This window comes from Peromyscus maniculatus, chromosome 10, assembly GCF_049852395.1.
Source record: "Peromyscus maniculatus bairdii isolate BWxNUB_F1_BW_parent chromosome 10, HU_Pman_BW_mat_3.1, whole genome shotgun sequence".
NCBI lineage: Eukaryota > Metazoa > Chordata > Mammalia > Rodentia > Cricetidae > Peromyscus > Peromyscus maniculatus.
In genome coordinates, this window is record NC_134861.1 from 69,902,391 (window position 1) to 69,927,950 (window position 25,560).

The 25,560-nt window shown below is 46.0% G+C and overlaps 1 protein-coding gene across 2 annotated transcripts in view; it reads right to left on the reverse strand.

The window, feature by feature from the left end:
- Lnx1 (ligand of numb-protein X 1) overlaps positions 1–25,560 on the reverse strand; it is a 117,457-nt gene that overhangs the window by 17,122 nt on the left and 74,775 nt on the right. For both annotated transcript variants that reach the window (XM_076546450.1, XM_006979710.4), the window contains 4 exons: positions 15,268–15,509; positions 14,467–14,619; positions 9,938–10,140; positions 6,157–6,528 (listed from right to left, as the gene is read on the reverse strand). In XM_076546450.1, coding sequence (XP_076402565.1) covers positions 6,157–6,528; positions 9,938–10,140; positions 14,467–14,619; positions 15,268–15,509 — 970 coding nt within the window. The remainder of the gene's footprint in view (positions 1–6,156; positions 6,529–9,937; positions 10,141–14,466; positions 14,620–15,267; positions 15,510–25,560) is intronic.

Below are 25,560 nucleotides of genomic sequence, written 5' to 3' on the forward strand. Positions count from 1 at the left end.
GCTTTTCACTGGCTGTGGTTTAAATGTGTGCACCCCTCATCTGTGGAAATCTAACCCCCGAGGTGCTGGTGTTACCAGGTGGGCCTTGGACTCAGTTCCCATGAGTGGGATTAGTTTGTTCCTTCCAGCACGTGAGGCTACAAGGAGAAGATACCTCATAAAAGAAAGTCATTTGGGAACGGAGATGGTTCAGTGGATAAAGAACCAGCTGCATGAGCACAAGGACCTGAGTTCGGATCCCCAGGACCCATGTAAAGATGGGAGTGGTGGCAAGGGTCTGTAATTCCGGGGTTCCTAGGATGAGGTGGAAGGCAGAGACAGGAGAAGCTGGCTGGCATATGGAGCAGCAAACACTAAGAAACGTTCAAGTAGGGTGGAAGCTAGGGGCTAGCATTCCAGGTTGTCCTCTGGCTGACACGTGCTTCCTGTGGTATGTCCATACCCACACTCACACATATGTGCATACATCACATCACACACAGAGATTTAAGTGGGAGGGGGCATTTCCAGACACTGAATCTGCCCATATCTTGATGGTTGGAATTGTAAGACATGCATTTCTGTTGTTCCTATTAATAAGGCACTCCATTCATGGGACTTTGTTTCCATAGCCGTCACAGAGACTAAGACACCACTTCTCTCACCTTCCTTTCCAGAGCACATCACTCCCTCTCCCTGTCAGGAACGAGGACCTTAAGTACCAAGAGCTCCGCCAATGCAGTTGGGGCCTCACAGTTGTCTAAAGCACTAACCAGCCCAAACCTTCCTCACACCGATATCCCTATACAAAGGCTCTCTTGAAACTCGGGGGTCATCAGGTGGGTGGTCATAAATTAGACTAACTTTTAATACAATTGTTGGGGTATAGGAAGAATATTATAAATATCACCATGGATGGTCAGCTAGGTGAGCTGTTCATTCCATATCCATGGTAGAAAATGCTACCAAATGGCTCCCCAGAGGAAGCTTGAATTTAGCCTGTTTTCCTTTATGCACAGCCCTAACCCCATCAGGGCTTATGTGCCCTTCTTTTGCTAGCCTGTCTTGGATTCCCTGGGGTCCCTTACCGCATCTGAAGCTTACATCAGAATGGCATGGGTGCGTATACACACACACACACACACACACACACACACACAGAGCACCCAGGTAACACACCATGAAGAAATGCAACAGAACTCAGAACTATGGCATCACCAACTGTGTTCCATTTTGGAAGAGAGTGTTGCAATAATTGTATCTCTTCCTCTGGATTGCAAGCCTCGCTAAAAGGTTATCTTCAAGAACGTTCTGAGACAGAACTCATGGGAAGATAAGTAACAATGAGCTCTCGGGTCAAAACCTCAATCACAGAAACTGAGTTTGCTCTCTTATCTTTGGGGAAACTCCACTGCTGAGAAGGCTGCTGGCAGGGCTTTGGCTCTGGGCTGGAACTGTGTCCTGTTCATCTTGGACAGCGAGCAGTGCATGCTCTGAGCAACACGTTATAAGAAACGGGAATGTTGCCGAGTTATACCCGGCTCAACGTGACAGGCAAAATCCGAATTGCCAAGGCGCAACCTGTGCAAGCTATTTCATTCACATTTGTGAGCGCACATTTCTCCCTGGGCTTTCAAATGCTGGCTCGAGAATGAAGCCTTGGCAGGACCAACACTCTAATAAATAACACTGGTATCAATTTACTAGCAAATAAATTCTCTGCAAGGCTGGCCCTGTGGCTCTTACCAGCCACCTCATGAATCGTTCACAGGGAGGCTCTTTGGTGCCCTTTCTTTCACAGCATTGGAGATATGAGGTAGGCTAATGTGTTGGTCTTGGCACTCACTCTCAGGAGCAACTGGAGTCAGGCTTGAGAAACAGTCCCGGGCCCTGGAGTCTTTATTCCCACTGGTGTGACGGTGAATACATGAAAGGGGAGACAAGGCAGAGGAACAGAAAGGATGAAGGCCGGAATGACTCCTGGTCTCATACCCATGTATATGCAGAAGATGGGCTCGTCAGAAATGGGAAATGGTGACTAAGAGGGCCAGTGCTAACTATAGGTAGAGCAAAAGTTGACAGAAGACCTGTACATGACAGTGTAAGCTTCTCATCCCCTATTTGTAAGGAGAATTGAAACTGAATAAGGCATTTGCACTGCTTTCGGGGTGTGTGTGTGTGTAAATATATATACATACGTATGTATATATCCCAACATATATCATATATAATGTATATATATATAAGATACAATATCACATACATATAATATGATATATATTCTATGCTTAAATTATTTGTTTTTTGAGACAGGGTCCCACTATGCAGCCATGACTGGCCTGAAACTCACTATGTAGACCAGGCTGGTCTCAAGTGCATAGAGGTCCATGGCCTCGGCATGAGTGCTGGCGTCAATGGTGGGCACCAAGTGAGTAATAGCTCACATGGGTTTACCTGCTGGGTTTCTTGCACTGGCTTTATAGACTTCAAGGAGTTTCCATCCCCTCTAGCATGCTGCACAGGGTTATTTGGCACAAACACATGAAGTGGGGTGGGGACCGAATTGACTGCTGGCTATCATAATTGTGCTCTGTGAAGCAGGTAGGCCCTGGGCACAGTCTGGGTCCAGAGGAGATGCATATTTAGAAGGGCCGTGCCTTGCCACAGGCAGGTGAGAGCTGGGTGGGGACCTACAGAATCATCTGTTCGGACAGCTGCCTCCTGCTTCATCTTCTACCTACGCATAGGACTTTTCTTGACCATCTCTTCCTTCCCCTCAAGACAGAATCTTTTAGGAATAAGAAAGTGAGTGGTGATGGCAATAGAGCTGGTGGCTTCGGCAGGGTCATACAGATGCCATCGACAAAGTCCCTGAGTCTGCTGATTGCTGAGTCAACAGACAAAGCCACTCCTCGGCCTCAGCACCCCTTCTCTTCAGGGACCTGGAGGTTGCTCCTCCCGGGATTATTTCTTTTCCACAGTAAAGGAATAAGCGTGGAGGGGATATTGCGCTGGAGAAAGTGGGGTTTCCGGGCCCTTTCACCCTTGTGTGTACAGCTGCACAGAAGATTCCTTCGCATAAAGTTTAACTTGAGTGGCTGTACTGGTTTCCAAGTCTCACTTTCTATAGTGAGAAAATAGGGAATTTGGAGTCTTATTTAGGAATCTTTCAGGCTTTGAGAATTGAGCATAAGGAGATTTAAGTTTAGTCTATGTGCACTAAATTGACTACAGGACCCTGGTAAGACAATTTATGGAAGCAGGGGTTAGATTCCATATGAGCTGTGCTGATCTGTACACACACAGATTTAGCAGGTCTTATTTCACTGACAGTTCTTATTGGCTCCCAGGGACTTGAATGTTGAAATTCCCACCCAAGTTCTGCTTTTTTCTTTCCAGGTATGAAGCACCACTCATGAGCTGGAATCCTGTCTTTAGAGTAAACGTAGGTAACATGAGCAGGGCACTGTTTACTTCTTGGCTCTGTCTGAAGCCCTATCACATTCTCTTTAAAACCTGGAACAGGCTGACTTTCAGTTCTTTGATGAAGTAACTGTGTGTTTAAATATCATTTCATCCGAGGAACAAAAATCACACATACGGCAGGATTACTGAATGTTCCTACTTCCCCCAACCTCTAGAAGCCGCTTTGAATTTATTTTCAGTTTCTAGGGTTAGAAAGAAAGAAAGAGAGAGAGAAAGGAAGAAAGAAAGAAAGAAAGAAAGAAAGAAAGAGAGAGAGAGAGAGAGAGAGAAAGGAAGAAAGAAAGAAAGAAAGAACGAAAGAAAGAAAGAAAGAAAGAAAGAAAGAAAGAAAGAAAGAAAGAAAGAAAAGAAGAGAAAGTAAGAACAGGAGAGAGGAAGAGAGGAAGAGAAAGCTAGCTAGCTAGTTAAGAGCATAGAGGGTTACTCAATTTGAAATTCACAATTCTTTCTTAGTTGGCTGTATATATTTGAACTCCTAAACAAACCTAACTCACTAATCTAGAATTGCATGTAGATGGGAAGTCCTCAAAATAAGCATTTCTCTTAGAATCCCCAGGTTCTTGTGGTGATAACTGGGTGGAATATGCTGGCGCTCTGGGATACAGATGTTGAGACATCTTTTTTTTTCCCCCTCTTTGATCAGCTATCTCTTTGTTCTGTTATCTCAAGTATGACGTCAGATAGTTCCAAAGAGATTGTTTTTCCATATAGTTATTCTAGTAAGGATGCTCAAGAAGCTTGAGAAATTAACAATGGTGGAAACCCACGTGGTCCTGGCTAAGCTGCTAAGAAGTCAATGGCTCCGTGTAGGAGGTGTCTATCTCTTTAAGGCTTTTCCTCTTAACAGGCCTTGACTCTCCATGTGTCTTCACCCTGGGGACTCGTCTGCCCAGGCTGCTGCTGAATAAGTGGAGGTGAAGGGCTCAACGTATGTAAAGTTGGTCCAATTTAAAACAGTTGTGGCCTCTGTAATAACTCTTCCCTGAAGTAACGTAGGAAGAAAAAAACAAGTGTAGCTTGATGGGGGAGATCATGGCCAAGAGGAGATGTTGTCTGGGAATTTCTTTGTGAGGCAAATGTGATTCATGGGGGAGACACACATGGGCAACCTAGCCAATGGCCAGGGCTGGGTGGAAATTTGAGTCTCCATCTTTGAAGGGTACTTAGTTTAATCCCTGCAGCCTGGTGTGTGTTACGAGTATCACATAAATAAAATCGACTTTTCAGAGACAGCAAGCTATTGCTTGGCTTTTTTTTTTAAACAACATCTAATTTTTTACATTTCTTTTCCAACTAGCTTTGCCCTTGCCTTTCTGAAAAATAAGTTTTCTTTCTGCTTATAAAGCAGATTGGCTTTGTTTAGCAAGCAAAGGGATTTTTTTAAGGAATTCCCACTATTAGGCAAGATTTTTACTTCATACATTTACTTTGTCGGGGAAAAACATGTTCGTCTGTTATTAATCTTCAAGAGTAAAACGCCATGTGTAATCAAGATTTTTCCAAATAACATAGCCGTTTTTCTTTTGCCCATTGCGAAAGTACAGTTGGCCAAGAGCTACAGGATGGGAGTTGCACTGGGTGGCCTGCAGAGGGCGCTAGTAAGTGTAATGTGAAAAAATATTGACAATCCCCCTTAGGGCCAAGGTTTTAAGGATGGGGGGGAAAAAAAAAGCTAAGATAGCATCTTCCTGAAGGGAAGAATAAAGGGGGCTTCTCTTTCATGTACGACTGTTTCATCTTATCCTTTTTTCTAGTCCAGCTCTGTCTTCGTGGTTGTACAAAACCAGGGTGTTTTCCAGCTCTGAGAGGCAAGCACCCATGACTGCCTCATTCACCACTGTACTGGGCACTGCTTGGTGTATGGAGGTTGCTCAACCAATGAGAACTGAGCAAAGCCAAAGGGATGAAAAGTAGAGATTACGTCACAGGGTCAAAGAGCATGTAAAAACAAATGTAGATCTGGTTCTGTGGTAAACGGTCAAAAAAAAAAAAAAGCCCTCAGAGATGGAATTAGTGAGCAAAATGTATTTTATATGTATTTACCTGTTCCTAATTTGACTAATTTACTAGTTAAATAATTGCATATAATAAGCACATATTCACCGAGTACTTAACCTTGCTAGGCATTGTTTTAGGTACTTCTAGAATATAATGTGTGCTACTACACTTTTCTAGATTGGCAGGTAACCATAAAACTGAAGCAAAGCAGAACTGGAGGACAAAGATAGGGGGAATGGGTAGGGAGAGAGGGAGAGGGGGAGAGAGAGAGAGAGAGAGAGAGAGAGAGAGAGAGAGAGAGAGAGAGAGAGAGAGAGAGAGAGAATACACTGTAAGACTATCAGTAGAGGTCATGACCCGAGGTACACCATTTGTGTCAATTGGTTTTTGGTTTTGTTTTTTCGAGACAGGGTTTCTCTGTGTAGTTTCGGTGCCTGCCCTGGATCTCGCTTTCGTAGACCAGGCTGGCCTCGAACTCCCAGAGAGATCCACCTGGCTCTGCCTCCCGAATGCTGGGATTAAAGGTGTGCGCCACCGCCACCAGCCATCAATTGGGTTCTTACTTGGACAGTAGCATTGAAACTACCAACCCTCTCTTGACTTCCTAGAGGAAGGCTCACATGGTGCACATGATAAGTGTTCCTGCCCGTGTGGATGTTTCTGACCGGGATCTTAGGGTGACTTCTGACTCACCTGAATCAGATGAGCTGCACTTTCTGGGTTGCCAAATCGAAGGTCATGTCCATTGATGGCCAGCACACGATCATTCTCCTCTAGCTGGCCGTGTCGGTCGGCGACACCACCATTCAGCACGTTGAAGATGAATACCCCAGGTTCATCCACCCTGCGCACCAGCTTTATGCCGAGCTGCTCCTCGGGGCTGCTTTTGTGGAGGATTACATGGAAACTGTCATCCCGAGGTCCATAGGAGTCCAGCGCCTGTCCATTGCCTCTGCTACGGAACTTCTGCTCACGAAGCACTGTGAGCCGCAGCACTTGGCAGGGCTGCCGTAGGAGCCTCAGGGCATAGTTATGAGGCACGTTGCTGATGTCCATTCCATTAACCTGGGGGTGGGGCCATTTGATAGTGAGTGTACTTACCATAAGCCTTCTGAATAGGGCCAGGCCAGCATGGATTTGGTCCTCAGCATCACAAAAATCAAATGAATACAAGCCCAAGGACACGGAGTAATCAGGACATTGTCCCCTAGCCCACTCTGCTATCTCTTTTTAGCCTGTATTCAAATACCTCATTTTCCACAGTAATTTCCCAACATCTATGGCTCAGCACTGCCTTCCATCATCCCTGTCCTTACACAGGCCCCTATGTCTATTTGCAGAATCTTGGTGATTATTTCTGTTGCCTGCCAATTTTAGTTTTTCATTGATACAGAAGGAAGAAAGAAAAAAAATGAAAAGAAAAAGACACTCTCCTATTCTACTTAAATGATAAGGTTTCTCTGTGTAGTTTTGGTGCCTGTCCTGGATCTCACTTCTGTAGATCAGGCTGGCCTTAAACTCTCAGAGATTTGCCTGTCTCTGCCTCCTGAGTGCTGGGATTAAAAATGTGTGCTACCCTGCCCAGCTCAAATGATTACATTCTTAAAGTGAGGTGCATGCAGAGCACAGGCCTGGCCACTGATCTGCACCCCAACACCAGATGGTGACATCCAACACTATTTAGACCAAAACGAGTTGTTTTCTTTCCAAAAATCTTCAACAAAATTTTTTCTTACTGAGTTACCGATACTTTCACCTCCAATTACTCCATCTTTGTGTGTGTATGTGAGAGAGAGAGAGAATACGTGCTTAAATGTGTGAATGTGTTTGTATATAGAATATCTGTGTGAATATGTCTGAGCATGTGTTAGTGTTTCATGTTTGTAGTATCTGTGAGTGTGCCTGTGCGTGAGTGTATTTGCATGTCAAAACATGTGTAAATGTGCCTGACAAAGTGTGGAGTGTTTGTATGTAATGTTATCTGTGTGAATGTGCATGAGTGTGTCTTCACTTTATGTTATCTGAGCGTGTGTTTGCATATTACAGTATTTGTGTGAGTGGGTCTGAGTGTGTGAGTGTGTGTGTGAGTGTGTGTGTGTGTGTGTTGTATGACTCAGTGTATGTGAGTGGGCTTGAGTCTGTGTGTGTGTTGTATGATATGGTATTAGTGTGTGGGTCTGAGTGTGTATGTGTTGTTGACACAGAATATGTGAGTGTGCCTATGTGAGTGTGAGTGTGTTGTATGATATGGTATCTGTGATTATCCCTGTGTGTGTGTGTGTGTGTGTGTGTGTGTGTGAATGTGTTATATGATACAGTATCTGTGAGTGGGTCTGAGTGTGTGAAGGGGCTGTTGTCTATGATACAGTATCGGTGAGTGTGTCTGAGTGTGCATCTGCAGGTGTGAGTGTGGCAGTGTGCATAGGAATGTCAGGTACTGAAGTGGATGTCTGTAAGGTCTTCTGCTGCTCTAACTACAAAGGAGTCTGGGGGCTTGGATAATTTCAAACAAACTAATGCGCAAGGACGTTGCTAGGCTATTTTCTGAAAGTCCAATCACTCTACAGCACTCCTTCTTCAGTGTCCCAAAGCCAGGCCTCTCGTTTGGACCTCAGTGACAACCCCCAGGTCTGCTGCTGCATCCGACTTTCTGGCTTTAATTACCCCGGCTCCACAGGCCCAGCCTGGAGGCCACAGCCCCCAGTGTTTGTCACCACTCTGAGGAAAACAGTTCCCAGCAGCCCTGCTTAGATTTCAGGAGTTTGCTGAGATGGCTTGTACTTGAAGCCAATTGTTAGAGGCACACTGGAATGAGCTTTGGAAGGGCCTTATTTAAGGTCAACCCCTGCCTCCTTCCTGCTGCAGCTCAGAGATGGACGGGGCTCCCTCAGTGAAGACAAGATGCCCCTTTGTCCAAACACAAGGAACACTACCGGGAAGGTGGCAGAGTCTGCTACCCCATTAGCCACCCCCCCACCTCGCCCCAGTCCCAGCCAAGGAAAGTCACGGTCACCTGGTAAAAGTCCCTGGCATGTTTTTTTTTTTTTTTTTTTTTTTTTTTTTTTGGTTTTTCGAGACAGGGTTTCTCTGTGTAGCTTTGCGCCTTTCCTGGGACTCACTTGGTAGCCCAGGCTGGCCTCGAACTCACAGAGATCCGCCTGCCTCTGCCTCCCGAGTGCTGGGATTAAAGGCGTGCGCCACCACCGCCCGGCCCCTGGCATGTTTTTTATCTTCAAGTTGCCTCCAGGTGAGGGCCAAAGAATAGAATTTTCTTAGGCAGCTCCCCTCCCCCTCCAAGGCACAACAGTTTCCACTGGAGCAGGGAGAAAGCCCCACTGTGACTGGGGTCCCAGTCTCTGTGGCCCACTTGAGTGATGGGCCCTGCCTGGTGCGCCCCCCCCCCCCAGAGACCAGTGGGAATGTTAACATTTTTGCAGGAGCTGCTTTCAATTATTTCTCCTCTGATCCCAATTCGTTTGCCAAACAAACAGCTCACGTAGGGGGACAGGAGTTGTCCCTCTGCTGGCTGCAAAGGGTGAGATGAAACTGTTATCTGAGTACCAGATTAGAAGTAGATGAGCAGGGAGGGCGTGCTAGTCCCTTTGGGCTCACATCTGACATCTGTCTGGTAAACAACAGTTCTCCCCACCCGCTTCCTTTCTGTCCTGAGAACTCTTCTGCCAAGTCTTCCTTTCAACCATGCCTTGGAGGGCAGTGTGCCCAAGCCAGGTCATTCCACTCCTGACTCCTCGAGAATGCCTCTGGGTCATGAGACTAGATTTTCTGTAGAAGGGGCGTCTGTCTGAACAGAACTTGATCAAATGTGACAGTTTCCATTCATCTGCTTTCCAGTTTAAGAAAATATATGCTCCAGTCTTATTTTAAAAGGGGAGGCCCCGGGAGCAAGAAGAGAAAGAAAAGAAAAAGTGGAGAAAGGGAGGGGTAGATGAAGACAGTAGCTGAGGAGAGAGAAGGCAGAACATGATACAGTAGCAAAGAGAATTGTTTATAAATAGAGAGAGGGAGGGAAAGAATGAAAGACCATCCCAGTTACATCAGAATTCTTCATATGAGATTTATCTCAATGTAACTGTGGAAAGGGGGTGTCTATCTTTATTTCATAATACCCACTCCATTTGTCATCTACCTGTCCCCTTATCCACCCATCCATTCATCCACTTACTCATTCATCCACCTGTTGACCCACCCACTCATTCATCCATCCACCTATCCACCCATCCATCTAATTATCTGTTCACTTATCCACTTATCCATCCATTATCGGCTCTGAAGGATTCCACCTATTCATCCACCCATCCACTTATCCACCCATCATTCTGCCCAACCATCTGCCTATCTTTCCACCTATTCATCCAACCATTATTTACTTTTAAGGATTTAGATTGTGTGCCTTTCATAGCCTACAGCTCATGATCTTGTAGCTTCTAGTTACATGATCATGCCTTCTGGGCACCTTGAGAATGATGTCTCCTGGCAGCAGCCGTCCATCTCTGGCAATCACTCCATCACGGTAAATATGCTGGATGATGATGTGGACCAACGGGGTTTCACTGCCTCCCACAAGCCGAATGGAGAGGCTTTCATTGGGATCCACTCTATTGATTTTGATGCTTGTAATTTCCCCATCTGGAATCAGGTGGTACAACCTTGGGAAGACTGAAATGGACAAAAACAGTATTTGTTTCAGACCTTCTTGCCAAACTAAACTGTGTGCTGTTCCTTGTGTGTGTTTCCCACTTTCGTGCTTTGGTGCCAGCATACATTTCTCTGCTGGAATGTTTTCCAGCCTGGGCCAAAACTCAATTTTCCCTCCAAGGCATGCATGAAATAATCCCTTCCAATTAAACTCTACCCCAATCCCTCTTTTTCTTGCTGTCTCTAAACACATGATTCCTATAAGGCTGATTCTACTTCTCATGGCATTCAACCTTCCGTTATTGCTATCAATGATGATCTCTCATATCACCAACTGGACTGGAGAATCTAGCAACCGGCCTCACTATCAGGCTGCATGTAGCTGTCTTAACCTGGCTCTTCCTAATGTTACTAGTCCTTGCTTGACTGCTCCAATTAATGTTTAAACTACTTGGAATACACATCAGAGGCAGTGATTTCTGGCTGCTCTAGGGTTCTGTGCACATGGGAGCCTTTGGCTGATGCTCACTGCTAGAATAGGAACAAACTAATGAACAGATGTCTTCAGGGAAATGACCCAAGATGGCATTACTTTCTTATCAAGGAACAAAAGCCGAATCGGCTCTTCTGTCCTCTTAGATTATTTCGGAAGATCTCAGAGACTCTGCTTTTCAGGCTCTAGGAATTCTCAGCCCTCTGGCAGATACTGCTGCCAATACCAGGCAGTCAGAAGACCTCGTTCATAGTCATGAAGAGGCCGAGATCATGGTCTCACGGCTACCTTCCGGAGGTGTCCCTCATCTACCTGGATCACTGAACTCAGTGCTGAAGAGAGGATCAAAGATCATGGGAGCGGGTGTTTCCTAACGTTAGTATTTGACCCAAGCCTGGCTGTGCCAGATAGCAGCTGTCTGGGTCACTGGGCAGTTCCACAATGATAGGCAGTTCTTTATTCACATGTGTGTGTGTGTGTGTGTGTGTGTGTGTGTGTGTATGCATGCATGTGCACACACGCTTGTGTGTGTGTATGCATGCATGTGCACACACGCTTGTGTGTGTGTGTGTGTGTGTGTGTGTGTGTGTGTGTGTGTGTGTGAAATGCACAGTCAGGAAGCTGTGAAGTAAGGTGACCGTGTCAGGAACACCAGGCTTCTAATGACAGGCACACTCATAGCCTCAATAGTTTCCCAGGAGCCAGGTGCTCACAACCAGGTCAAAGGTCACAGGAATTGTCCCTAGGTACCAAGAACCCAGAAGCACTGACTGGCACTGTCTTTCACTCCAGCTGGAACATAAGTATCTAGAGAGGACACCAACTGCTGAGAATAAGTCACACCTAGTCCCGCTGGGAGGTGGCTCCTTTGTGTAGCTAGAGGCTCAGTTAGGATGCAGAAGACCGGGACAGTCAGTGTCCAGTAGCTGCTGACAGCTGCCTTCATCCCCAGGGTCACCTTAAATTCTGACACTCAGAAGATAGGCTATGAGCCTGATTCTGTATAAGCCACTCTTCGGGACTATTTTCAAAACCCATAACCACAGTTCATTTGTTTAAACAACTCAACTCTCTATGAAAATTATACAGGAAAAAAATTATTTGCAATTACTATACAGCCTAATTAATGAGGTAATGTAGTGGGCAGTGGAAGCCTGTGACTTGTGGGTCTTTAACTCCGGATTTAATTTAATGTCAGGGAATGGTTTCTGTGAGGCTATGAGTGGCAGTTGTAATCTGTCAGTTACTAGTGCGAACAGTATGTGGGTGACTAGGCTCAATTAATGTTCAAACCGCTCTGATTGTATTAAGTAGGCTCTAAGCATGTGTCAGAACATGTCTGGTATCAAGGGGATGGAAACTTTTTGAAAAATCATTTTAAAACAAAGCAAGTTTTGGAAATAGTCATCAAAGCGCCCGACTCTCTCTCTTCCCTCTTCCTCCTTTACAACACACGCAAACATTGTTCTCCTTCAATGACCGGAGGAGAGCTGATTTGATTTGAAAGGACATGTCCAACACCACACTCTTAAATGATGCTCCTTAGAGCCAGACCAATGAGATCCCCGTGAACTTTCAGGGGTGAAAATGATTTAAAAAAAAAAAAATGCCAAAATGGTCCTAGTAGAGACACAAAAGAATTTGATCAAAATTCTGTCTTCGTCTGGAGATTATAGGATTTGAAAACATTCTTATCTGTGCACTGAACTAAGACATTGGAATGTGTATTTTCAGTTCTTCCGATGACCCTGTGAAGGCGGCTTCTTATCCCTGTCCCCAGGTGAAGATTCAGGTTGGCGGCAGGACGGGGATGGAGCGTGCGGGTTAGCCAGCAGCTCAGACACAGGCACGAGAAGCCACGCAGGCCCATGAGGGGAGAGCGTGGAGGGCATGTCGGGGGAGGGCAGCCACAAGCTGCAGAGACAAGCCAGGGGTCTCCTATGGCACTCCTGAGTTTTCCAAGGGCACGGTAAATAAAGTACCTGGGGCTTTAACCTTCAACTCCAAAGAGTGTTTGGGAAGGTGTTAAAGGAGCAAGAGTTTGAAGTTAAACCCTGCCATGTGAGTGTGCGTGCGTGCGTGTGTGTGTGTGTATGTGTGTGTGTGTGTGTGTGTGTGTGGTGGTTGTTTAGCTGTGTGACTTTGGGCTACTTACCTAACCTTGCGATCATTTTCCTTATCTGAGAACTAGGAACGACAACCCTTATCTCATCATTCTTATGACATATGCATGACTCAGAGCCCTAGCTGGTACTGAGGAGCTGTTCTTAGTTTTAATGCTATTATTTTACTGTATACGTTTAACAAAAACCAGATGTGGTGCATGCCGGCAAGCCCAATACTCTCAAGAGGCAAAGGCAGGAGGATCACGGCGAGTTTGAGGTCAGCCTACACAGTAAGTTCTAGACTAACCAAGACTGGAGAGTGAGACCCCATCTCCAAAAAAAAAAAAAAAAAAAAAAATGGTAATTTAACCTAAAAGCTTCAATATGAAACGAGAAAGATGGAAAACAATGTCTCCTCAGCTCCACTTACACTGGGGAAAATGTAAATCATACATGAACTAAGATACAATGACTTTCTCTCTGTGGCTTCACAGGTCAACAAGGGCATATAGAACAAGTTGAGTAACCTCTATAGGCCTCAGTATACTTTCCTGAAATCAGGGATAATGACAGTGAACCATCCTGAGAACCACACCACGGAGATGCTGGTGACCTTGAAATGTGCCCTGGTCATAGGGTTCTTGTGATGATTAAATAAAAAAGGCACATAGAACTTATAGATGTCTCATGTGTACATGTAATGAGATAATAATGTAACGAGTCTATCAGTATGTGTTAGCCTGTCAAAAGATGCTTTTTCAAGGGCCTTCGAGATAGGTCAGTGGCTCAAGGCACTTGGTGACCTGAATTTCAGCCTCAGGCTCCACATGGTAAAAGGAGAACACCAGCCCTCACAAGGTATCTTTTGCCCTCCACGTGCACTGGGACACATGAGTGCACCCGTCTCTACCCACACACAATAAATAAAGGAAGAAAATTAAAATAACAAATGAAAACAAAGGACTGAACTTGCTGCCTATCGGTTTGTACAGCACTCATGGTATCTATGGTATTTTCCCATTTCAACAGTAGACTGTATAGTGCCATGTGATGAGAATGAAATAAAATGCTTTTCCCTCTCTAACTATAGTAATTATTTTCAGACATATTAAGCTGGCCCCTGAAGCCCAGGGAGCAGATGCGTTTTCCCTCATCTGCGTAGAAAGACCACAAAAACAAGAGTTTCGGTCCTTACTCAGGCGGAGAGGCTAACCAAGGTGAAAAAACAATGCTGTTACCCTTGGGAAGAGAGGGAACATGGAGAGTGGGTGGTGATCAGACTGTCATCATTCCTGAAGTGACTTTGGAAACCCAGTCTGCGGCCAGCCTGGGGGTAGGGGTAGTGTGGAGACCCACAGAGGCTTCCTAGTGAGAACTTACTCAGGGTCAGAGAATCTGAGCTTGCTTTACCCAGCAGGGCTGCATAATGGGATGATTTGGCCACAGGCGTGGTTACCAGGTGTTTGGAAGGGTCTGTGCTTGACTGTACAGTGTGCTTTGATCTTGCAAGGGGGAGGTCTTTCGCCTCTCCCTTTGGCATATTATAAAAAGCCCTTTTGAATAAACTTCGAGGCTGTTGGGTATTGACCCAGGCCCTCCCAAAGCTATCCTGTGTCTCTGTCTTTCTTTCCATTGTCTAGATCTAATATTTCCTTATTTCTCTCTCCTCCACCCAAGAACCCTTCAAAAGGTGGGAGCAGGTTGGAGCTGGACTCCCACAGACTCGCACAGGGTGGGGATTCTGATTACCTTCAGGGACAGTGGCATTCTCAGAGTTCTCCCTGCCCTGGTCAGCGTGGCTGGCAACGGTACTCCCGCTCTTTGTCCTTCGAAGAACACTCAGAGCTCTGTTAATCTTTTTGAAAGATCGGCTTCTCATAGTGGAGCGCTCGAAGGGCCGTGCTGAGGAGAGATGTAACGGGAGATGGGAGTTACAGGTTCGCGGCCATCATCCGCTAGCCAAGTGTGCTGCTATGTGCCTGTAATCCCAACACTCAGGAGGTTAGACAGGAAGCCCACGAGGTCAAAGCCAGCAGAGGCACAGAGTGAGACTTTGCCTCAAAACAAAAAGGTGACAACAGCAAAAAAAGAGAAATATTTCATGTATAAAATATATGAAGTGGGACAATAAGATATTAAAACAGTGATTGTCTCTTAGTGATAAGAATTTACCATACTCCTAATTTTTTTTGTAATGAAAAAGCATATCTTGCTTATGTAAAATCTTTTCTCCTCTCTTGGGTAAACAACACTTTCTACAGCAGGCAGAGGAGGTCCCCACACTGGCAGGAGCCATAAGTCATCAAGCCTCACCTCAAATGCCTTCACCAAGTCAGATTACACAGCCATAAAGATCCGAGCACTCACGGTTTCATCTCACTGGGAGTGAAATTGGAGTGGAGAATTGGACGTGGAGTGGCTGCCAAAACTACCAGAACCATTTCCCCTTTAAAAAAACATTTCTAGAACTTTCCGCCACGAGTATTCTACAGAGGGCAATCCCAGGGAAAACCAAGAGCCCGTTCCCAGACACCCACCCATTTGACTCACCCCTGGTTCGGTTGCTCCGGCCAGAGTCTGAGGGGTTGGTTACTGGCTCACCATCCTCTACTGTGGACACGTAGGCAGGGTTGTCTAGGCCAGGCTCGTCGGTCATTAAGGAGATGGTGGCGGCTGCAGAAACTTCTGGGGAGAGTGGCATTGCTGTGAGGCTGGCACAGCCATCGGTGCAGCCATCTTGCGAGCGCCTTTTCCGGTCCTTGGTCAAGCCGTAGTGGGAGGCACCTTTGCAGCTGGAACAAACCCAAAGGGGCAGTTAGAATGTTTAGTCAGGACTCCCCCAATACACACATCTGTCCCTGTACATCCCTCCCCTTTCACACATACGAATATATGCTTGCCAGCCAGAGACATTAATGACTGAAATAGTCATTTTTAAAATCGCCTATTACATTCTCCTAGCACAATCTCCACGTTGGCTGCCGAACAGTAGACAATCAAATCTACCTGACTGGGTGTGAGGATGGAGATCTCTAACACTTGGACTTGGCAACTGCTTCTTACTGGTGTCTATTTTGACTACGAAAGCCCTTCATCACATTCCCACTCCTTTCTTTTGGGTTCGATCCCACAGCATTGGACATAAATATACGAGGACACTCCCAGATCCCGTATTTAGCCGACCATGGAAACAGAATCGCCCTGGCCACAAAGCCACAAGGGTTACTTGGAACTGCTGTTCTCTAGGGGTTAGGCGTGGTGGCTTCCATTCCTGTTCCATTCCCAGGTCTGGTAGGGCCTCCCATGCTCTTCAGAGGGACCAACACCAGGGACTCTCACACACTGGGAAATGTCGTGTCTCACAACATTGGAAAAGAAAAACATCTTTGATGGCCTATTATTATTAACAACAGAAGCCGGGCGGTGGTGGAGCACGCCTTTAATCCCAGCACTCGGGAGGCAGAGCCAGGGGGATCTCTATGAGTTCGAGGCCAGCCTGGGCTACCAAGTGAGCTCCAGGAAAGGCACAAAGCTACGCAGAGAAACCCTGTCTCGAAAAACCAAAAAACAAAACAAAACAAAACAAAACAAAAAAACAGAAAACCTTCTGTCCATTTCCGTGTTTCTATCCATCTTGCTCATTTCATTTCACCAAGAACCAAACTTTGTAAAGCAGACCAGTCATTGGTAGACTAGGGAAAAGGTGGAATGCTCAGGGCTCCGAAGACCAATGTTTGAGCCAGCTTAGATCCTTATTTTTTTCACAAACACATTTCCTCACCGCTAGGCTAGTCATTTCAGTTTACTGACAACGGTTTTGGTCAGGAACTGGGGGTGTTTTGCACTGTTGGAGAGGGCAGCCAGACGACACAGCTGCTGTCCCAACAGAAATCGTACTAAGGAACTCCTCCGAGGGGCCATTTGCCTCACGTAGGTGTGCTGATCGTATTAGTCTTACCCGTTCATTACACAACCCCCATATCGGCGGTTCTCAGCCTGTGGCTAGCAACCCTTTCCCAGGGGTCTCCTAAGACCATCCGAAAACTCAGGTGTTTACATTATGACTCATAATTTACATTACGATTCATGTAGCAAAATTACAGTCATGAAGGAGCAATGAAAAGAATTCTATGGTTGGGGGTCACCACAGCATGAGGACCTACCTATATTAAAGGGTCGCAGCGTTAGGAAGGTTGGGAACTGCTGACGTGTATGATTGGAGTCTTTTATTTTCTATTTATTTGCTTATTGTTCTTTCTTACATTAGAGCGTATGTGTGTGTGTGTGTGTGTGTGTGTGTGTGTGTGTGTGTGTGTGTGTGTGTGTGCATGCGCACACGGGACCTCACCCAGAAGTCAGGGAACACTGGTGGGAGCCATTTCTCTCCTCCTGCCATGTGGGTTCGAGGGATCGAACTCGGGTCCTCAGTTTGATCCACAAGCCCACAGGCCTGTCAGTAATTACCACTGTGCACTGGCCCATCGCTCTTTATTTTGATTTTATTCTTTTTAAAGAAAGAGCACAGTAGCTACACTGTGACTGAACTATTTAAAACAAACATGCATTTACTTATTTATCTATTCATTTAGGTCTTCTGAAACAGGCTCTTGCTATGTGGTCCAGGCTGGCCTGGAACTCACAATCTTCCTACCTCAGCCTCTTGAGTGCTGAGGTTACGGGCGTGCACTGCTGCACACCACCGAATAAACATCTGCAACCTTGAGTGATGCTTCGTGCCCTCGAAAGGAGACGGGAGCTCCTGTGAGCCTGCCGTTGGTGGGCCTCAGACCGACTGTAGACAAACAGAACTGACTGGAGGGATCCTAGAGGCGGCATCGGAATACTTGCCCTGAATGTACCTAGCTGTGTGACCTGAAGTAATTAGATCAGATGGTTAAAACTTCTGCCCTCGGGACTGGAGAGATGACTCAGAGGTTAAGAGTTCTGGCTGTTCTTACAGAGGGCTTGAGTTTGCTTTCCAGCACCCATGTCAGATGGATTGCAGTTACCTACAACTCCAGCTCCAGGAGATCTGACACTCTTATGGCCTCTGTGCCTCTCTCTCTCTCTCTCTCTCTCTCTCTCTCTCTCTCTCTCTCTCTCTCTCTCTCTCTCTCTCTCTCACACACACACACACACACACACACACAATCAATCAATCAATCAATCAATCAATCAATCAATATACTCTCTGTAAACAATTCATGCAACTCAGAAATAAATTTGACAAACACTAAAAATTATCCAAGCCTCGTAAGATTTTCATCCTACACATAGTTCCTGGCATAAAGTTTGGTTGACATGAAGTTCGGCCAGGAGCATAGCACCTTGCTAGATATAGGGTCAGTTCTCAGGAAACGGGAGCCATTCCGTGAACTCACCCATTCTGAGACACTCATTTCTCTTACTGTCCCATGTCCGAGGGTCAGGATGTACTGAGGAACCGCGCAGCATCTACCGCCGAGCCGCGGTTGTGATGTAGGTCCCACTGCCTGAGCATGGCTGACACCATTGCAGTCCTGTCATGACCCCACCTCCCACCTCCACCCCCGTGCTGGGCTCCTGCTTCTCCTCACATCACTGAGTGCAGTTACCCTGCAAATGTCTTCCAATAGAATCCATCACGGACGTATGGTTATAGCCACAGATCCCATCCCTCAGATCCCATCAGAGTAATGTTTTCTTGCAGTAGATGGTAATTAGCACAGAGACCCACAAGCAGACTATGTGCAGAGAATGAGACACTTTGGAACATTCAGTCCCAAATGGGATGTCTTCATCAAATCTCTCCCCTCAGGAGGTGGAAAGAGTGTAAGAGCCAGAGGTGGTGGATGCTCCAAGGAAACAGCGTCTTCCAGACACAACAGGACTCATACACATATAAACTCAGAGAGATTGAGACAGTGTGGTGCGCGCAGACACACACACACACACACACACACACACACACACACACGACCCGCACAGGTTCAAACTAGACAAAATCCCAGCGCTGAGAAGGGGAAGTAGACACAGAGTCCCACTAACTCAGAAGCTATCTGCAACAGATCTCTGCTGGAAAGGGGGAAATTAGTTTTTCTCCAACAGAATGCCACTAGGTATAAAAATTACACTTCCAGGCAGGCCCTGTGCTTGGAGTAGTTGGTCATCACAAAACAGACCCCATGTTTTGGTGTGCTTTTAGTGTTTTTTGTTTGTTTGTTTGTTTTTGTTTCTTTTTTGTCTGATTGGTTTGTTTTGATTTTCTTTTTCTTTTTTTTTTTGAGGGAGAGAGAAAGAACTCAAAGTTGTATGGAGACAGAAGTGGGGACAATCTTGGAGGAGTCAGGGGAAAATATGATTAAAATATATTTATGAAGAGGCCATTATGCTTCAGCACGGAAATGAAAAGTTACTGAATATACAAAAAAAAAAAAAAAAAAAAAAAAAAGCAGAGGCAGGCCAATTTTGTTTTAAGAAGCAGATATCCATTCCTAGAAGAATGTCTACAATGTTATTTTCTTGCAAGGGAAAAAGCAAAATGCTTTATTTGCTTTCTTGGTTTATTTTTATTTATTTTATGTGTATGATTGTTTTGCTTACATGTATATGTGTGAACTATGTACATGCTTGGTGCTGGCAGAAGCCAGAAGAGGGCATCAAATCCCCTGTAGCTGGAGTTACAGATGGTTGTGAACCACCATGTTGGTGCTGGGAACTGAACCCAAGTCCTCTGGAAGAGCAGCTAGTGCTCTTAACTGCTAAGCCCTCTTTTTGGCCCCCCAAAGGCTCCATTTCAGGGCTAGAGAGATGGCTCAGTGGTTAAGAGCACATACTGTTCTTGCAGACGACCCTCATTCAGCCCCCAACACCCATGTCACGTGGTTCCCACAGTCTTTTGTAACTCAAGATCCAGAGGGATCTGACTCCTCTGGCCTTCATGAGTACTCCTCCTGTACCCATGTACACATACCCCGACACAGACCACACACACAGACACACATCTACACACACACACACACACACACACCATGTAGAAATAAAACAACTATTTAAGAAAATGTTTTCTTTCATTAGAGAGACACTCCCAAGGAGATGAAAAGCAGCACTACATTTGTCATGGACAAGGATCGTCTATTTGACACCAAACAATGCAGCCCAGGCCAGAAGGAGTTGCCGGGTTAACCTAAGTGCATTTTAAAGCCAATGGAGCCTGGTGTGAACAACCTAGCCATGTTTAATGGTGTTTGGGGTAATTTAACTGGAGACACATTTTAGGCTCCTTTTGCTTGTCAGTCAATACAATACAATGCCTTTAATAACCAGTGGCATTTTAAATGTGATGAAATGTGGTGTTACTCTTAGTAGAAAGGGCCTGTGATTACACAACTTTACACCCTTATTTTCTAGAAGATGGATAGGCCAGTACAAGCCAGAGCTTATACTTTTGAGCTGCCCCAAGACCTCCCCCCTGGGAAGCCTTAACATCCCTTTTGAATTGGTGAGGTTTTTAACCAGCCTCATCAGTTACTTTGGCTTGGAATTATTCTGCTCCAGAAGAGTAAAGTGGTTGATATGGAGAATTTAAAAATTGGAAGAAATACTGTGTGATGGAAAAAATCAGAGCCAGCACGCACTGGAGAGCGCCAAAGCTGTAATCCGAGAGCGGAACACGTCTCTGTAGGCCAGCGAGCATTTGGTCAGCAGGGCATGGAAAGGAAGTTCATGACTTGTCAGTGGATTTGGAAACAGCCTCTCTTTGTGGGCAGCAGTGCCCTTGACCATGTGCTCAGCCAGAGCAGAAAATACATTTCCCTACAACACAGGTGGCTAGAACGGCCCAAGCTATGGCTTCCTTTGGGGGACATAGCTGGTCCCATTGAGAAAGTTGAATCTCATTCTGGTGCCTTAAGAGAACTAACTGGAGAGGATAAATTGCAAAGACTCTACTATTAAGACACCATCACTGTCTCAGATTCCTGGAGGGCTCTAAAGACATATTTTTGAGTCCAGAGAAGGGAAACAGCATTACATGAATGACTAGACTGCTCCTTGGCACTCTATCTAGCTGCAGTTATAACGGCTGGGGAGGGTGCAGAATCTACATGGAAACATTCAGACTCATAAGCTCTGAAAAAAACCCAGGGTAACGACTCATCCTTTTGTAATGTCAGTTTTCTCTATCTTCTTGGCTTAGCCTGAATCTGAGACACAGAGTGATGGATGAAAGCAGTAACTTGTCCTTACTAATGATCGCTTCTGCAGTGACTAATGCTGGGGGGCTCTTGATTTACAGGCAGAAACGAGGGAGGGAGAAGGGAGAGAGCTGATTCACGTTGGCCAGGACAGGAAGGTAGGCTGTACCCTGGGCTGTGCTCAAAGCCAGCAGGATTTATGCTCCCTTCAGTTACCCCGAGCCCTAAGTACTCTCAGGTGGTGATGGCCATGAACTTGAAGGATGAGCATACGGAACACAGAACACCATTTTTTTTTTTTCATCCCAAACCACAGACTTTGGATATGCTGTCTGCCCAAACAAGCATCCTGAAATCATTTTTCTTGGTACTGATGAAGTCCGGGTCCTGAGCTCCTCCACCAAAGCCAGCATCGAGTGACGATCAGTCTGCTTCTGAGGACACCAGTACCAGGTGCCCTGAATTTTGGGTTAGGGGCAGAGCGTTGAATGTGCGAAGAGAAAATGAACCCTCTTCCTCCAAAAGTCCTGAGCCTGTGGTATGAGCTGCTAATGGGAGCTGGAGATGAAGCTCCGGATGGACCCCAGACGCGGTTCACAAAGGTCCTAAGGGAGGAACCTCCACAGAGCTCAGCCTGCCGGGTGGGGGTGATACTAGCTCATTTGCAGGCAAGGGCTCCCTGCTGTCTGTGAACTGGCCCACTTATGATAGCATGCAAGCTGCCCACAAGAAAGCAAGCTCCTACCCTCACAGCACCATCCCAACAACGCAACCCTCCCTGAGGTAATCTCCTCACTCCCGCTCTTAGCTCACTTCTGATACAAGCCTGACTCAGCTCCGCACTCAGAACCCGTTAATTGCCCAGTCTGCTCTCACTGTAACCCAGGGACTGAACTCACAGGATAGTAAAGCAAGGAAGTGAGGAAATGAATGAGGTAAGCCAGACAAGGGCCGCGGTGAACAGTGCTGATTATAGTTTTGGACTCCGTTGCCATAGCAGAGCTTTGCCGAGAAGGCCAGTCCAGTGTCGTTAGAAGCAAGCTATCTGGATACTAAAACCCACATTTTAATGTGAAATCTTTTTTTTTTTTTTTAAATGTTGGCAACAAATTGCGCCTTAAAACACTGTGTGGTCCAAACAAAACACAAACACACACGTAGCACACATCTAAATCAAAGGAGAGCACATTCCAAACACTGGTAATAAGACAAAATGCCAATGTAGGAAAATTGGGCCTGTTTTTTTGTAGTTCTCTAATAGGCAATAGGAAGCTGGGCAATGGTGGCACATCCCTTTAATCCCAGCACTCAGGATGCAGAGGCAGGTGGATCTCTGTGAGTTCGAGGCCAGCCTGGTCTACAGAGCGAGATCCAAGACAGCCAGGGCTACACAGAGAAACCCTGTCTCAAAAAACCAAAAACAAACAAAGCAGCAGCAATAGGAGTCTCTGGCATTCTGCTTTCTGCTGCTTGTATGAGGTCTGAGGAGCGCGTGCACACCGAGGCAAGATGGGCACTCAAGAGGGCTGCCCTTTCACCCACCTGTCCCAGGCCACATTTCTGACCAAGCGGCAGGTTGAGAGTGAATTCTCAACCATTCTTTTTTTCAAAAGAACTAATAGTTTATATGAAACTAGAATTTAACTGGAAAGGAGACATCTTGTCCTTCTAGATAGACCCATTATTTCTTCCAGGCAAAGGGAGTCAATGGTGGAGGACTCCTGAGAGAAGTGAGTTTCCTAGCTCCAGCTGGCTCTGAGGCTCTTGATGTTTCACCACCTCCCTAGCACAGGATGAGTGGCCCTGAATCTGTGTCTTGGGTGGAGGTCCAGGGACCAGCTAGGAGGCTCTGCTGCAGGAAGGCAGATGGCTCCAGAACAGAGCAGTGTCTGTCCCTTATGGAGGCCATTAGGAAACACGCTGTGTGCTATCGGGGGATTGGTAACCCCCAAGGAAGAAGCATTGCTCCTGGGTACTCAGCCCTAACTCCTCTGGGGATGCCACCCTTGCTCTGGCCCTTCTGACATCATACCTCTGTGGCTTTGTGCATGGCCTGACCAGTCACTTTCCTTCCTCTGGTTACAGCCGCTCACCTTCTAATCCACTTAACCACACTGAAACCTTTGCTCTTCATTCAGAAACTCATTGGGAAAATGTTCTCCTTTGCTAGTGGAATGGAGTCGGAGCTTCTGTTGACATTCTAGGACTTCCTGGGTCCATATTACCCTCATGGTATCTAGTGGAGTCTGGTGACTCAGAGGAGGCTGGCTGGAGGCAACACACACCCATCAGTCTCTTGCTATGTTTTACAAATGTGGCCTCATTTAACCCCTTCTCAGCTGTCCTGAGACACTAATTCCCACGTATCACCTCTCCCATAAAAATGAGGATGGCAGAAGGGAGAATCGCCTTGTTCAAGGTCACTGTGAGAAGCTGGGGTCTGAACCAGGTTGTGAGTTCCACATTTTCTTCCCTCACACAGCCTGGCCTCCAGCCTAGAGCTTCCCTGAGCTCCGGACTCACCTCTCAGACATTCCACATCCTCACTTCGACATCTCATCCACATCCTCAACATAACATCCACACATCCCGATTTTCCCTGCCAAGTCAGTTCTTCTTACATCGTTCCCCTGTGTTAAATAGTTCCTTATATCCATCCTATTCATTCAGGCCCCAAACCTCAGATTCCTCTCTTTCCTTTGGCATCCCAACAACAACAAAAATTATGCAGAAACCAGCAGATTCTCATACTACCGCCACCTTGCTCCACCTTCTCACTGGATTGTTGGGCTAACCCCCTAACTTTTCTAAGCTCCACACTTGTTCTTCCCCATTTATTCTCAACACAGCTTCTGCTATGGTTTTTAACGTGGTTTGAATGGATCCCTCAAAGGTTTGTGTATTGAAATTTAATCCTCCTGTGCTATTATAAGGTTATGGAATTTTAATCTGAGCATGGTGTTTGGAGATGGGGGTCTTGGGAAAGTGATTAGTGTAAGACTTCACCACTTGCTATGGGTGAATGCCGCTGATCTTATAAGAAGGACAACGGTCTCTCCTGTCTTTGCCATGTTGTGCCCTGTGCTTTCCATGGCACTCTGCAGTCCCAGCACAAAGGCTGGACCTCACCACCTTCATGCTCAGACTCTTCAAGATAAGGGTTCTGAATCCCTAATAGAGCATGAAAAATAGTTGAAGGTAATGATTGCTGAGATGATGACCTTCACAGAGAAATGTTTACCTGATGAGTTATTTAGTTAAGGTAAATATCTTAAAAATTATTATAATTATTCACTTATGGGGGATGACATTCACAGCATATGGTTATGGAGGCCAGAGGACAACTTGTAGAAATTGGCTGTATCCTTCCATATGTGGGTCCTGGGAGACAAGCTCAGGTCATCCGGCTTAGTGGCAAGTGCCTTTACCTGCTGACTTATCTGGCCAGCACATGGAAGAATACTTTAAGACCTAAATACACCATCCAAATAATGCAGTTAATGAATTTAAGTTCCAAATGCAGGGTCAGTTTCTATACTAGACTAGTATAGCTCCTATACTATGGTATGGACAAGTGTGATAGCATCCACTTGATATGACCAGGTGTGGTAGCACATGCTTGCAGTCCCAGCATTTAGGATGGTGCAGGAGGATTTGAGTCAATGTCAGCCTGGGCTACACAGGAAGACTGTCTCATAAAAACAAAAAGGAACAAACAAAAGAAATGAGAGTATTTCACGGTGAGATGGAATTAACTAATTGAGCACCACAATCAATCCAATAGAATAAACCAGTGGCCATGCAGTATCCCTCTCTAGGATGGAGAAGCAGCATCCCTCTCCAGGATTGAGATGCAGCATCCCCCTCTAGGATGGAGATGCAGCATCCCTCTCTAGGATGGAGATGCAGCGTCCCCCTCTAGGATGGAGATGCAGTATCCCTCTCCAGGATGGAGATGCAGCATCCCCCTCTAGGATGGAGATGCCTTCTTCTCTCTTCTCGGGGCTTGGGAACAGCTGGCTCATGGATTCCTATGCCTGTCATGGCCGCTGGTAGAGACACCAGTTTGACTTCTGCTAACTGGTTAGCTCTGGGCAACCACAGGGCTGTAAGTAAACATCTGCTGAACCCAAGGGAGTAACAGTCATCCTTTCAGCATTTTGTTGACAGAAACACCACACTGAGAATTGCAGGATGCGCCCACACAGCCCCGACAACATACAGTTACCTGTGGTTGACTCTGATATGGGCTTGGGGCCCCCTTCCCTCAGCAAGCTCATCATATCCGTTTTCAGTCCCACATATTCCAAACCCAAAATGAGGAGGAAAGGAAGAAGAGGCGGAATATATTTTCAACGGGCCTTTATTTTCCCTACATACTTCACTCTACAACTTTGACAGTTTTATTGCTTTGTTTTGTTTGGGGGTGTGTGTGTGGGGGGAGAAGGTTCTCACTACAGTATGGCCCAGGCTGGCAAGCTAGCCTTGACTTTATAATCCTGCTTTAACCCCTTGCATGCTGGGATTATATACCTGTGGCCCGCGCTCAGCTTCAGTATGTGTTTTAAATTATGCCTATACTCAACACTAATGAATGCTCTGACCACGTACCTTCTTTTGATGCATTAGGCTAGCACAGTGGGGTCTTTCTAGAATAGTACTAAAATAC